Genomic DNA, 12,591 nt, shown 5'->3' with positions numbered 1-12,591 from the left:
TTTTAAACAGTCTAACATTGTTGATGTGTATGAATCAAGCCAGACTTGTTAACACCTCGTCTCAGTTCTTGTGAAGAATCGTGCTTTCTCAAGAAAAGGGCTTGGAATCGGTGAATTTAAAATGTTCTTAGATCTGCTATACGTAAGATACAGACAATATAAAATGTACTTTCAAATCAGAAATGTTTTTGTTTGGTAAATTGAGTACATGACCAACAGTAAGTGACCAAAGTGATACTGAGCAATGAGGTCTTAGTGAACTTCCTGACATTTAAAGCAGGAACTTATCATGCCAATCAATGGAAATTGGTTTGTTTGGCAAACTTTGGTTCACATAAACTGCTGAGCATCACTTCCTCTGACAGAATCTAATTGCGTTGTGATTTAGGAGGGCTGTGCTGTGTTGGGCCACTTCTGCGTGACAGTGCCTCCTTAGCGGAGGTAACTGTTAGCCAGGCCTGCCTAACACTGTTTATACTCAGTGATCCATTTTGAGACATGCAAGGCCCCCGTGCCCTGTTAGCAAACACTGAGGATTTCATGATGTTTACTCTGTATATACAGGAGTCATCTTAAATAAGACTTTCTTGAATGCTTGAGCCCCAGAAAACTGATGGACTAGATTAGACTTTGGCCCACAGTACAGAACTCTTGGCATTTTGGACCATTTTGACCCAAGCAAGGTTAATAAAACATAAATATTTATGTTACTATGGGGTTCTTTGCTCTGCTCAGAAGCCATGCGTACAGCCTCTGCTGAATCCTATGATACAACGCAGATTTATTGGAGCCATCAAAACATTCTCTGAGAAACAGCTCGATGTTTGGTGTGTATTTGTGTTTGCAGCATGTATCATGTATGTCTCCTATACTAGTTGTTCCACTGATGAAAAATCTGCAGTACTTCAATAGGAACAAATATGGGAAGCAATACTGAGCTCATAGTGTATTGTGAATTTCTTATGTGATAATATAGTTTTACCCAGAGTAGTTTTGGAGGCTTTACTTTTTGTGTTTACTTATCATATACCTTTGAACTTTATAATCCTGGCTAAGTATTTCAGGTCCATGTATGCTGTGCTTTAAGAAATTTGATAATGTCTCCTTATTAAGCATACTTTTATTTTATGCTTTATTAAATTGCACCTTTATGTGAAAATATCAGGCTTCATATCTCTGTAATGCATTTTAATCAGTGGAGGTGTTTGGGGTTTTTTCCGTATTTTGTGTGTGATTTTCCAATAAATATTAGATCTATTTTCATATTTGCAAAGTAAGAAATAAAGAGCACAAACTAATCTGTCACAACCGTGAAGCCGAATTCCACAAATACCTATTGTCTCCAAAAGTCACGTGACCGCTCTAGGCACCAGCACATGACTTGTCTTCCCTGACTCACTGGTCTTCAGGTGCCTCCAGGGGAAATCAACTGAAAAGAGCGGCCATTTATTACACGTACTTATCGGGGGACCGTGGTAGCATCGACAGCTCTAGCCGTCTTCAGGTCAGACAGGTGCTGCTGAAGTCATGTGACTCGGAGGTGGCGTTGTGCAGACGGTTAGGAAGGAAGCAGTTGACACAGCGGCCCCAATGAAAGTCTCCACCACGGGCGGCACCAACTGTTGAAGGGAGATTATGTTTTGAGCCGCACCGAGACTTTGGACCGAGATACTGGAGGAATCTGGGAGCACAGAGTGAGTTGTTAACTGTGCGTGTGTTTCGGACATAGTCGGTGTGTGTGTGCATCTTGGAAGTTAGAAGTTTAGTAACAACAAAGGACTCGAGGCTTTTGGTAAAACGCGGGATGTAATTTACGGATCGGATTACTTTAAAATTACAAACAATGTTTTAAACACAAATGTCAAATAATCAGTACAGGGTTCATTCCATGGTTGTGCTCGGTCAGCACATTGCACGACATTTGTAAAGGGTCTGTGCGTGCACGTCTGTGATGATAGGTATATTAAGGAAGTCGTAAAAGTCGTAATCACATTTGTCTTTGTAGAACAGTGAAAGAAAGATGTCGCATTTATGTTCCCTAACGATGAACACCTTTGTAAATAGACCTGTATGTGATGTAAACAATGTTCAGATATATTTACTGGACTATTTTCATTTTCTGCTACTTAGAATTCAATAGGCCTATATTTCAGAATATTGGACTTTTTACTCCACATATTTCATAACCTTAGTTACTTTTCAGAATCAGATTAATAACAAAATACAGTATAATCGTAAGACTTTATGGATCCCTGATTGCTAATTCACAAGCTACAGAGCATTAAAGTACAAAACAAGGTGGCTAACATTATATAAAATGTGTTGTGGACAATAATGCATCAATAATTACAATCCAATAATATAGTATAGACCTACATAAGTGTGAAATATCATTCTGCATAACCAGTACTTTTACTTTTTAATAATTCTTTGTACCTAAGTCATATTTTGAACAGAGTAACAGGGCATTATGTTGTGGTATTACTACTTTCCATTAAGTAAAGAATCTTGAGTACTTCTTCCACCAATGCATATTGTCAAAAAGAAATATACGGTACCCTGGACTAAATCTACAGTTTAGTCATAGCAAGATTAAAACTAAATAAAGGATTGAAGATGTAATGGAATAGAGAGTTTTGCAAACGGAGTACAGTGGAGACTTATACGCACTTTGCCAGTCCCTCACAGCTGGTATTTCTGTCTTGCCCTTCCTTTTTAAATCGGCGCTCTCACCAGAGGTTGTCATTGATCAAATATCTGCCAGCACAAAGATGATTTTCTAAAAGTTGAAGAGGTTGGACACATTAAATGTTTCATTTGTCTTATCTTTATTTATGTATGGTTCTAAAATGAGGTCGGGTTGAAAGACTGTTGCCCACTGAAGAAGGCATAGCCGACGCTTGTGTTCTTTTTCCTCCCTCTGTGTTGATACGTGCATGTTAAAAGATTAAAGAAAACATTTTGTAGGTTTTGCATGTGGACCCCTTGTTTTCTTTACATTCTGCAATTTGAGTTTCAAAATGATTGTTTCAAGATAACACTCTTAGTCTAAGACAAGTAGCAGGACACATATGTGGTTACTGTGTAGATGTGCGTCTAAAAGAACAGACAAATTTAACACGTCAGTAAGTCTTCAAGTTGTGGCTGTTTTTCAGATCTCTACAACTTTTTAAATCATTTACCATTTGTACCATAAAACTGTTGGAATATGAGCCAAGTAAGACATCTGGAATTGTTTAAAAAATGAGTGCTATTTCTTACTTTAATAATTAATCTATTTATATCGGATCGAGATGAGGTTTGTATATGTCCTCACACTCAAGAGTTTAAAACCCTCTTCTTTTTGGACATGCCCCAGCTGTAAATAGCATCATGACCAGACTGCTATGCTTTAACAAAACCCCTCTCCAGGCTCTGGTTTATGTTTTCTGCTTCAATACTTTTAACCTTTTCCTTTATAGCATAATGCGTGTGGAGTGGTTGGCGTAAATAGGACACAAGAGTAAAGCAGGACAGGAGTGCATCTGTGGTCCAGATGAAGTGCTTGCTGATAGCCAGTGAGAGTGCCGAGGTCCTCTTCCACTGGACGGACCCGGCATTTCTGCAGAATATCCAAGAAAAGTATGAGGTGACTCAAGAGGAGGGCCAGAGGGTAAGGTGGAAGGACAGCACATCTAACAGATACTGCACATGTGCTTTGTAACTCACTTCCCGTAGCTGATTTCTTTTTTTGTTTTCAGCTTCCAGCCTTTGAGGACAGCATCAGCACTCTGTTCGCTCCTATGATTATCTCCTGCACCACCCTGGTGGACAGGCTGGGAGACAGCTACACCTCCTTCACCACAGAAAACAACCACATCTATGTCCTACACCAGGTAACACCTGCCTTCCAAAATAAAAGCTGTCTCACACATGTGCAGAGCTCCAGATGATCTCTTCTCATCATGTAACAATATATTTTCCTGGGTAATTTTTAACCCTGTTTTGAAATGCCCTAAGGAATAGAGAAGATTCCTGCTTTCTTGAACTTCTTCTCGCTCCATTAATAGCACTGGGTGACGTAAATGCTGGCCTCTCTTACAATGAAGTATCATGCTTGTCATGTGAGGCCTGTTGAGAAATCAAACTGAGCGTTGTCCTCTTGCAGCACATGATACAATTATCAAGGTCAAATATTTGGCATCTTTCATATCCATTCAGTGTTGACAGCCTTTTAGGTCTTACTCATGTAAATATTTGCTCCTGAGAGAACACAAGTAACAGGATCAATGTGATACATCTGTCTGTGCTGTACCTGCATTTTGTGTCCTCAGTTTGAAGAGTGTCTCTACATTGCTGTGAATGGAGATGGTGAGGAGGGAGAGGATGATCTAAGGAGGAAGATCTATGTGATGAAGAAGATGATTGAGGTTCTCTTTGGCATGGTCACCCTCAGCAGTAACCTCCTCCGAAAAGAGTAAGACGTTTTGTGTGTCCTGCTTATTTATACAGGACAGTTTGGACACAGCTTCTGGTCTGTAAATGACCTGTTGTGTTTCTTACCAGGCTCCGTCCTCAGGACACGCAGCAACGTGCAAGGCTGTGGAAACATCTTCAAAGCCTGCTGGAGACGTACAGCCAGCTTCGAGAGAACGACCAGAGCTTCTTAGTAGAGGTGCAGTGCAGTGCTTATAGCAGGGCTCACAGAAAATGTAACCTTTTATTAAAATGATACATTTAACTACATTCTTACTCATCTGCTTAAAATGTTCTTGTCTTCTTTGTTGTTGTTGTGAAATATATAAATGGAAGTTAAGTGTTGTTCAGGTCTATCATTGTCTGCTCAGCTATACAGTGAACCTGTTACAACTTGGCATTTAAATTGTTAGCATAACCATGTAGACATATTCCTTTTTTGGAATTATTCAAAGTCTAATAAAAAAAACCCTGCTTTCCTCCCAGTATGAGGATAAATGTAGGTTGGATTTCCCTTTAAAGCTATAATTTCAGAATTTTTGTGCCTGTTATTTTAGGTTAGCTAAATGAACCATTACCCATAAAAGCATTCCAGATATCCTTCAGTCATTTTTTTCATTATAGATACTGATCGGTTCATCATCTAAAAGCATTTGAAAAGCCAGAGTGTACATAATTAAGGGCACATATACTTTGTCTTGTCTCAAATCATTACCCCAACCTCAACCCCCTGGTCTCCTGTTGTTTCCTCCTGCTCTCAGGCAGTGGAGAGGCTGATCCACCCCGCACTGTGTGAGCAGTGCATCGAGTTCTTGGAGCGCCGGTTAGTTCAGCATCTTAACAGCAGTGCGGAGAGAGCAGGAGAGGAGGTGCTGCATGCCTTCGTCCTGGTCCACACCAAACTCCTCGTCTTCTACTCCACGTACACCAAAGCCTTCACATTTATTCCATTACTCGCACTGTTTATTACTTCTGATTATGGTTTCTTTTAATATGTAGAAGGATTTTTTTGAGAAGAATGCTGTCTCTTTGCTTTCACGCTAATTCTAGCCGCAGCGCGAGCAAGCTCACCACCTCAGACCTGCTGACCCTCATTATCCTGGCACAGAATATGTATCCTAGCAACATAGACACGGATGATCCAGTTCCTGAGGTAGAAAATGCTGAAGGCTGCTCAAACAGCACCACCTTAAAATGTTAGCTTTTGTTCACTATTGGTTTCTGTGTGTGTTGTGTGTTTGTCTGTGAAGGACATTGAGAATACATCCAGTTCTGGTCCTGAAAGTTTCTACACCCCAGAGCCCTCCCCTACAAACAGAGACTCAAGCAGTTCAGGTGGGCTATGTTGCAGAGTATGTGTATTTGTATTTATTGATTTATTTTTATCTCTGCATGTCCTTCTTATTGAGGGTACATTAGATAGTGTTTATTGTCCTAGAGGGAGATTTGTTTATACAGCCAGTACATTTTCCACACAGAAGCATACACAACATTTAAAACCTACATGTACATTCATGTATTGTATTTGTCATCCTTACAGTCTTATATTTTCTAAAGAACAGTATGATGTGTGTTTTTGATCCAGCTGACAAGCCACTGAGGGGTAGTACTCCTGTGTTTGAGTTTATGGACCCAGACATCCAGGTGAATGTATATTCCTAATAGTTCATCCCACTTTATAATAGCCTATTCTATACAAAATAAATTGGAACAAGACCTCACTAATGGATAAATTCTGATGTTTTCAGATGGCAGAGGACAGCTTGCAGACCCTGGAAGTTCCTCCTCCCGGCCCTTTAACCCCTCGCAGAGTGTTCTTAGAGGTCTCGAGCAAAGATGGGCTGTATCCAATGATGCCTCACTCCATGTACTGTTTGCCACTGTGGCCTGGCATCACACTAGTGTTGCTAACTAAGGTTGTACACGCATCTGTATATGTACTTCCTCATTTTGCTGCAAACATGCAATTTCTTTTCTGTCTTCACATTTTCTGGTTTTGGGACATTTATCAGGACATCAGTTTTATGCAGCACTGTTCACAGTATCTGCTGTAAAAGGCTAATCAAACTTATGGATGAGGAAAGCGCACATGTTCCTATTCATACTTTGATTCAAGGGTCTGCCTTCTGTCTGTGTATGCTGATGTTTTCCAAGCATTAGGGTCATGAACAGTCGGGGCTTTTTGTTGAGCAAACAGTCTGCACAGACATAGATTGTTGGCCTCATCTAGACCATAGCAGACATGCTGAAGTGCAAAGTATGAATAGCCCTTAAGTTTTTGTTGAACCACTTAATCATCTATATTTATCTCTGTCAGATTCCCACTACTGCAGTAGCCATGTCAGTGTATAAGTTTTTGGAGGCATTCAGCACCCTGGAGAAACGTTTACGTGAAGGCCAGGAAGGTTCTGCTGCTACTAGAGGACCACCGAATATACAAGATGTCCGCAGTAAACTGGATAAATTCATTAAAGTCTTGGGGCCCAGTGAGGTACAGGTATGGATTTAAATGCATTGCACCATACACAACATATCCAACAGCTGTTGTTTGCTTTCAAATGAAGCTAATACATCTCATCAATGCATGTCTGCCTATGTCAATTCACACCCTGGAATAATTAACCTTAGAATTATTTGTAAAACTCAACAATGTAAATAATTTGTTTTAACACATTGTATTTCTTTCTGTTATAGCCTGTAGTAACGCTGAACTGTCAGCTCATGCAATTCTCCTTTGTTATTCCAGTATCATTTGCAAATCATATGAAAGTGTGTCGTTGAATACATACCAATTCAGTGTCTGTATGTGCTGTGAGAACTAATCTTAGTGTTGTTCGAGCTGTGCCCCTTTTGTCTTAACACACACTAAGTAGAAATACTAAATAGCCTTTTGATTGTATGGTTAGTTTTGATACCACCAGCTAAACTCCAGTAAAAGAGAGGCACCTAATAGAAAAATGTACCTTACACAAAGCAGTCAGATTTATCATAGGAAAATGTTTTCAGTTTTTAGGCTGGGAAAAACAAATCATGTTTTGTTCCTTCGTTTTCTATCCAGTCTGCACAATTACAAAATGTCTGGACTGAGTTCAAGAACAGAGCTTTTGCCAGAGGAGGATCTGGATTCAACAAAAAGTAAGTCTGCTACAGCCCCCTGCTGGCTAAAGTGCGTCATAGCACAGCAGTTAGATAATCCTTTGAACAAACACATTGATGTTTTTGTTTTAGTCTTATCCCATGGTGTAAAAATATGAAGACCCAGCTGTGTGGCATATACCGACAGTGCTTTCTTATTGACTCCGGACCAGCCGACATTCCTCGATGTCTCTCTCCCGGTCTGCAGGAACGAGCCCAGACTATGGCTCAGTGAGTATCAGTCAGCTGGACATGTTTTTGCTGTATTATTGTTGGCAACTTATGTGTTACATTTTCAAATGTGAACCAGTTTAGAATTTTCTGAATCGGTTTTTAGTTCAGCTATACCCACAAGAAGGCAAGTCCACAGTGGCATCCTTAATAGTTCACGTCTGTACTTTCTCTCTCTCTCCCTCCTGTGAACCTCTCTGTCTCTGCCAGAGAGAAACTAATGGACTGGAAGGACTTCCTGTTGGTGAAAAGCAAGAGAAATATCACCATGGTGTCATATCCTGTCAGCAAAATAATTCTCCCTGTGATGCCACATTTTACCAAATCAGTGAGCACTGCTTTGCACAAAGCTAAATTTGTAATATGTCTAGACAATAGGGGCTTACTGCTCCTGCACCTAGAAAGGATTTTGTTATGTAGCACACTGTTCTCCTGAGTGTATTGATCTTGACCTAGTTAATCTCACTTACCTGGAGGATTTCCCGGGCCTCATCCATTTTATCCGTGTGGACCGATCCACTGGCCAAATGATTGCGCCCTCACTCTGCACCACAGAGCGCGGACCAGCATCGGAACTAGGGAAGGGACCGGTGGCTCAGTTCATCAAAAGCAAGGTCAAGCATATTAAATGTGCATGTCTTGGAACTAATGAATGTGACATTAATTGGAAACTGTTGATCTTATCAAGTCATTTATGTCTGATTTTAGTCTGTTGTCACTGCAGATAAGCAGGGTAGTATTTAATTATTAAGTTAAATGAATAATTAAATACTACTAATAGATTGGCATATAACATATTCCTGAAACTGTTCCTTTAATCACAAGAAAATATATTAACAACAAATGTAGTCTTATATTTTGTCATATTCCATAATCTTTCTGTGATATATTTTAAGAATTCAACACAAAAAAATTGGCACTATGTTGTAACCAGCCAGTCCCATTAGTAGTATTTAATTATTAATTACCACTCTTAACATCTGTATGACAAATATGAGGTAACTGTCATTTTTACATTTTGTTTTTTGTACAGATTAAACTAACAAAATGTTTCTTACTGAGCTTTATAGGTGCTGGTCCTGGAGGTGGGTTTTGTTACCTTTGACAGAGCAGACTTGTCATATTTACAAACCAAATAAGCATACTGTATATTTCCAAAATGTTTTAATTGTTTCTTTAAAATACTCACTGCATCAGTTGTTTTGTTTATCTTTGTCTTAAATGAATTTCTCTTTTCTAATGCATACTGAAGGTGTGGAGCCTGGTCAGCACAACACGGCACTTTCTCCGGAAGGGTTATTCCACGGTCACATTGCGTGATGGAGACTTTTACTTCTGCTATTTCCTCTGGTTTGAAAGTGAAACAGTAAGTTATGGCATCCTATGTTTTAAAACTCAGAACAAAAAACAGACATCAATTCAGTACACCGGGAAAGCATTATATACTGTGTGTATCTAATCAACCAGGGCTACAAGTTGGAGGCAGGAGACATACCTGTCCTACCTGATGACTCCGCCCCTATTGGAATGCTGGCCTGGGACTACTATTGGTAAACAACTATGCATGACATAAACAGATGTGATTAATCCAAAAGTGAGTGCTGTTGACTATAGAAAGTAATATGTCCGGCAGGAAGCTGCTGCGGTACTACAGTAAGAATCAGCAGGGGGAGATGGTGAAGTGCTACGAGCTGCTGACAGTTCACTTAGGGGTCATCCCCACCGACATCATCCTTCAGCACTGCAGACAGCTGGCAAGCAAACTGTGGGAGCCTTCACGTAATCCACTGCTGTAGACACACACGTGGATAGCGTCACAGTAGCCAAGGTACACATTTACAGTATTGCCAAGAACAAAACCACATTTTCTCACTCACTCTAGATACATACAACAGCAGGTGTCTGTTTCATGTTTCCTTAATTTTCACTGTGTACACCATTAAAGCACCCTGTTATAAGCTGAGCTAAGATGATTAATTGGAAGCACTTAAGTTCATGACTAGCACAACTGTGCACTTATGCACTATTATGCAATGTGTATCAATTATATTGACAATATTACCCCTTAATTGTTGTATATACTTTGAATGCTCAAATATGACCATGACCTGTTTCCTATTTATTAATAATACTATTGTATATGTGGTTGTTATGTCCCACTTTTTAAAATTTGCAGCTAATTTTTATAAATGCTGATACTGTCTATTTTTGCCTTTACTATTGCTAGTGCCATAAATATATTTGAATGAAATGTGTGATAGTTATTACTGTAAATCTTTTCTGAGTTTAAATTTTAGACAATAAATATAAGTAGTTTCACATTCACTTGTTCATTGAGTCATTGTAAACATAATTGAAATGGCGCTATTCAAACATCGAACACTGCATTTATTTCACAAATCCCAGCTCACTGAGCATGTTGGTGTGTGAGGGCACAATTATTCACTCATATGACAATTGCTAAATGTGTAACAGGTGGTGATTTAATAACTTCATTTAATTTAAGTTGGATATTCTTAGGTTAGCCTCTATAGTCATGAACCTGTCTAACCTTTAGAGTTTAATTTTCTCACTCATCAGTCAACCCGGGTGTTTCTGAACATTTAAAGGTCAGTCTGTGCTGTCTAGGTAGGATTCTTCTAGCAGGGCACAGTTGTGGTGCACTCCATACAGGTCCACACTGTGAGGGAGGAGTGCACGTTGAGTTCAGTATATTATCAGCCTCTACACCGCTGACTCACAAAGCTCCTGTGAGGTCAGTGACAGCTTCTGCAGCCACCAGGTCCCTCAGGAAGAGTTTCTCAGCACTGACATCATGTAACACCTGGTTGATGAGAATAAAATGGGCCTTAAATGAATCACTGGAGGCAGAACATCAGGAGTCTCAAACATGTGTCCCACTCTTTGGTAATCAACCTAAACTTACTTGAGCCTTCATTGCATCCATGCGTAGGGTCTCATAGTAGTGAAGTCTGGCCTTTGGGTGCTGCATATCGTACCCAAACCCTGCCAGGCTCACCTGGTCACATAGCTGTAAAGCCATTACCACAGCACTGACACCTAGTGTTGGTACCATCTATTTAAAGAGAGAAAATGGTCTTTGTAAAAACCAACATTTTGGTCCAAATTTTCAACATCATAGCCTTGAACTGAAGGCTGTGTTTGCTCATCTTTCACTCCCTTAAACAAAGTCACAACATGCCAGCCATATCCACATATTATTCAGGATAGGATTTTCTTTTTTTTTGTTTGCATGCGGTATTGTATGAAAGCATGCAACATAGCCTGAGCAGAATGTGAGGGAGTATCACTACATGTCAAAATGGAATTAAATATAGACTGTGCATGTTAGGTTAGAACTCACATTGCCCTGTTTTTGAGCATATTTCTGTAAGACTTTTCCTGTCTTCTGAATAATCTGTGGGTGGAGGATCCTGAAGTTGTCTGGTCTCAGGGGAATATCGTCCACTACTTCCCGCCAGAACCACATTTTGGACCAGAAGCTCTGTTAAAAACAGCACGGGAGATTTAAAGCAAGCAAGGCAGCTAGTGTGATGATGATGTAATTCACTGTTTCTCTGTGTAATGATTCCTGTGATATAAGATTTACCAGTGGCTGTTTGGTGATGACAGAAGTAAGCCAGTCCAGGTCCAGACTCTTAAAGACCACCAGGGCTACCATGGCGGTCTTTTTGTACTCGTTTGCAGAGCGAGGTGCTCCCTCTGGGTAAATCAGGCGGATGGTGGTGCGGGAACCAACATCTCTTTCAAAGCCAGGCACTGGAGCATTATTGAGCCTGGTAAGAGAGATGAATATACTGTATGTCTGTGAAAATGATTGTGCTTTGTCTCTTCTCTTAAACTCATTCAAATTTTTGGCCATAGAGGACGTTTATATCCTTCCACTTGACTGACACTGGTGCACATACCTGATAATGATGTCATATTGATCTATATGAGATCCCAGATGGCTCCCATGAAGAACTCCCCCATTGCCCACCACCACACATCGTCTGCAGCTGCCGTCTCTCCTTAGTGATGGAGGCAGGCCAGGCTGAGGCAGAGAGGCAAGAGCCAGGGCTAGATGTTCTTCACTGCCCTGGAGTCCTAGAGGAGGGGGCAGATCCCAGGGCACAGGCCTGTCATGCTGTACAAACACAGGGATGTCCAGGAGCCCTGCAGAACAGGACAGAGGCTTGAGGTGGTTCAGACACCAGCAAGGCTCACAGGGGCCTGACAGCAGGGAGGCTGACTGATTTAGTAACACCTGAACAGAGGGGCAAACGTAGAGAAAGGTTTAGTAAGAGTAAAACAATGATCCAAAATAATTACTAATTTGTATATTCATACCAAATCTTTAGGATCTTGGTCTGAGGGGAAATACACAGGAATAAGAATAGCTGAGTAGCATCCAATCAGCAGAACCAAGCTGAAGACAAGGTTCACACCCCTGCACAGCAGAGAAAAAAGCAGAAAATAATTTGTTTTATAGCGTTAAATAACAAGTCCACAAAATAAATACTGTACTATGCAGAAATGTACCTGCTGAGGAAATATTCCGAGGAGTCAGTCTTTGTGACCACTGGCTGTTTGTAAGTCACAGGCGTTAATGATGCAGCCTCGGGCAGCAGTGGGAAACCACCGTCTGTGTCGTGTACACTCAAGTGACTCAGTGTCACCATGGCACCTGTATTCACACCTGAAACACAGACACATTATTGAAATCACTGCAGTGTTTATAATGTCATCATTTAACACTTGATAACCATT

General features: G+C 40.4%; 2 protein-coding genes across 3 annotated transcripts in view; one reads left to right on the top strand and one right to left on the bottom strand.

Annotated features, from left to right (window-relative positions):
- The first annotated feature begins 1,370 nt into the window (after positions 1-1,370).
- hps1 (HPS1 biogenesis of lysosomal organelles complex 3 subunit 1) lies at positions 1,371-9,994 on the top strand. Its single transcript, XM_020601846.1, has 18 exons — positions 1,371-1,694; positions 3,462-3,652; positions 3,741-3,875; positions 4,314-4,456; positions 4,546-4,654; positions 5,217-5,377; positions 5,506-5,608; positions 5,706-5,790; positions 6,041-6,099; positions 6,204-6,371; positions 6,773-6,952; positions 7,514-7,590; positions 7,684-7,821; positions 8,032-8,097; positions 8,288-8,435; positions 9,074-9,187; positions 9,289-9,371; positions 9,455-9,994. The coding sequence occupies exons 2-18, from the start codon at positions 3,536-3,538 to the stop codon at positions 9,615-9,617; spliced, it is 2,049 nt and encodes a 682-aa protein (XP_020457502.1). The 5' UTR covers positions 1,371-1,694; positions 3,462-3,535; the 3' UTR covers positions 9,618-9,994.
- A 194-nt stretch (positions 9,995-10,188) lies between these two features.
- st3gal7 (ST3 beta-galactoside alpha-2,3-sialyltransferase 7) overlaps positions 10,189-12,591 on the bottom strand; it is a 3,553-nt gene continuing 1,150 nt past the window's right edge. For both annotated transcript variants that reach the window (XM_020601847.1, XM_020601848.1), the window contains exons 2-8: positions 12,364-12,520; positions 12,172-12,271; positions 11,751-12,088; positions 11,432-11,618; positions 11,186-11,326; positions 10,748-10,897; positions 10,189-10,645 (exon numbers count right to left, since the gene is read on the bottom strand). In XM_020601847.1, coding sequence (XP_020457503.1) covers positions 10,559-10,645; positions 10,748-10,897; positions 11,186-11,326; positions 11,432-11,618; positions 11,751-12,088; positions 12,172-12,271; positions 12,364-12,503 — 1,143 coding nt within the window. In that variant the 5' untranslated portion in view covers positions 12,504-12,520 and the 3' untranslated portion in view covers positions 10,189-10,558. The remainder of the gene's footprint in view (positions 10,646-10,747; positions 10,898-11,185; positions 11,327-11,431; positions 11,619-11,750; positions 12,089-12,171; positions 12,272-12,363; positions 12,521-12,591) is intronic.

This window comes from Monopterus albus, unplaced genomic scaffold (assembly GCF_001952655.1).
Source record: "Monopterus albus unplaced genomic scaffold, M_albus_1.0 scaffold52.1, whole genome shotgun sequence".
In the NCBI taxonomy this organism is placed as follows: Eukaryota; Metazoa; Chordata; class Actinopteri; order Synbranchiformes; family Synbranchidae; genus Monopterus; species Monopterus albus.
The sequence above is the reverse complement of the archived record's forward strand: the minus strand, read 5'-3'. Positions and strand labels throughout refer to the sequence as shown.

Bases quoted from the DNA above. Each gene is read 5' to 3' on its own strand.
- hps1 (XM_020601846.1), top strand. From the start codon at position 3,536: ATGAAGTGCTTGCTGATAGCCAGTGAGAGTGCCGAGGTCCTCTTCCAC. The intron at 5,791-6,040 runs GTGGGCTATGTT...TTTTTGATCCAG, and splicing joins CAGAGACTCAAGCAGTTCAG to CTGACAAGCCACTGAGGGGT. The intron at 6,372-6,772 runs GTTGTACACGCA...TATCTCTGTCAG, and splicing joins CACTAGTGTTGCTAACTAAG to ATTCCCACTACTGCAGTAGC.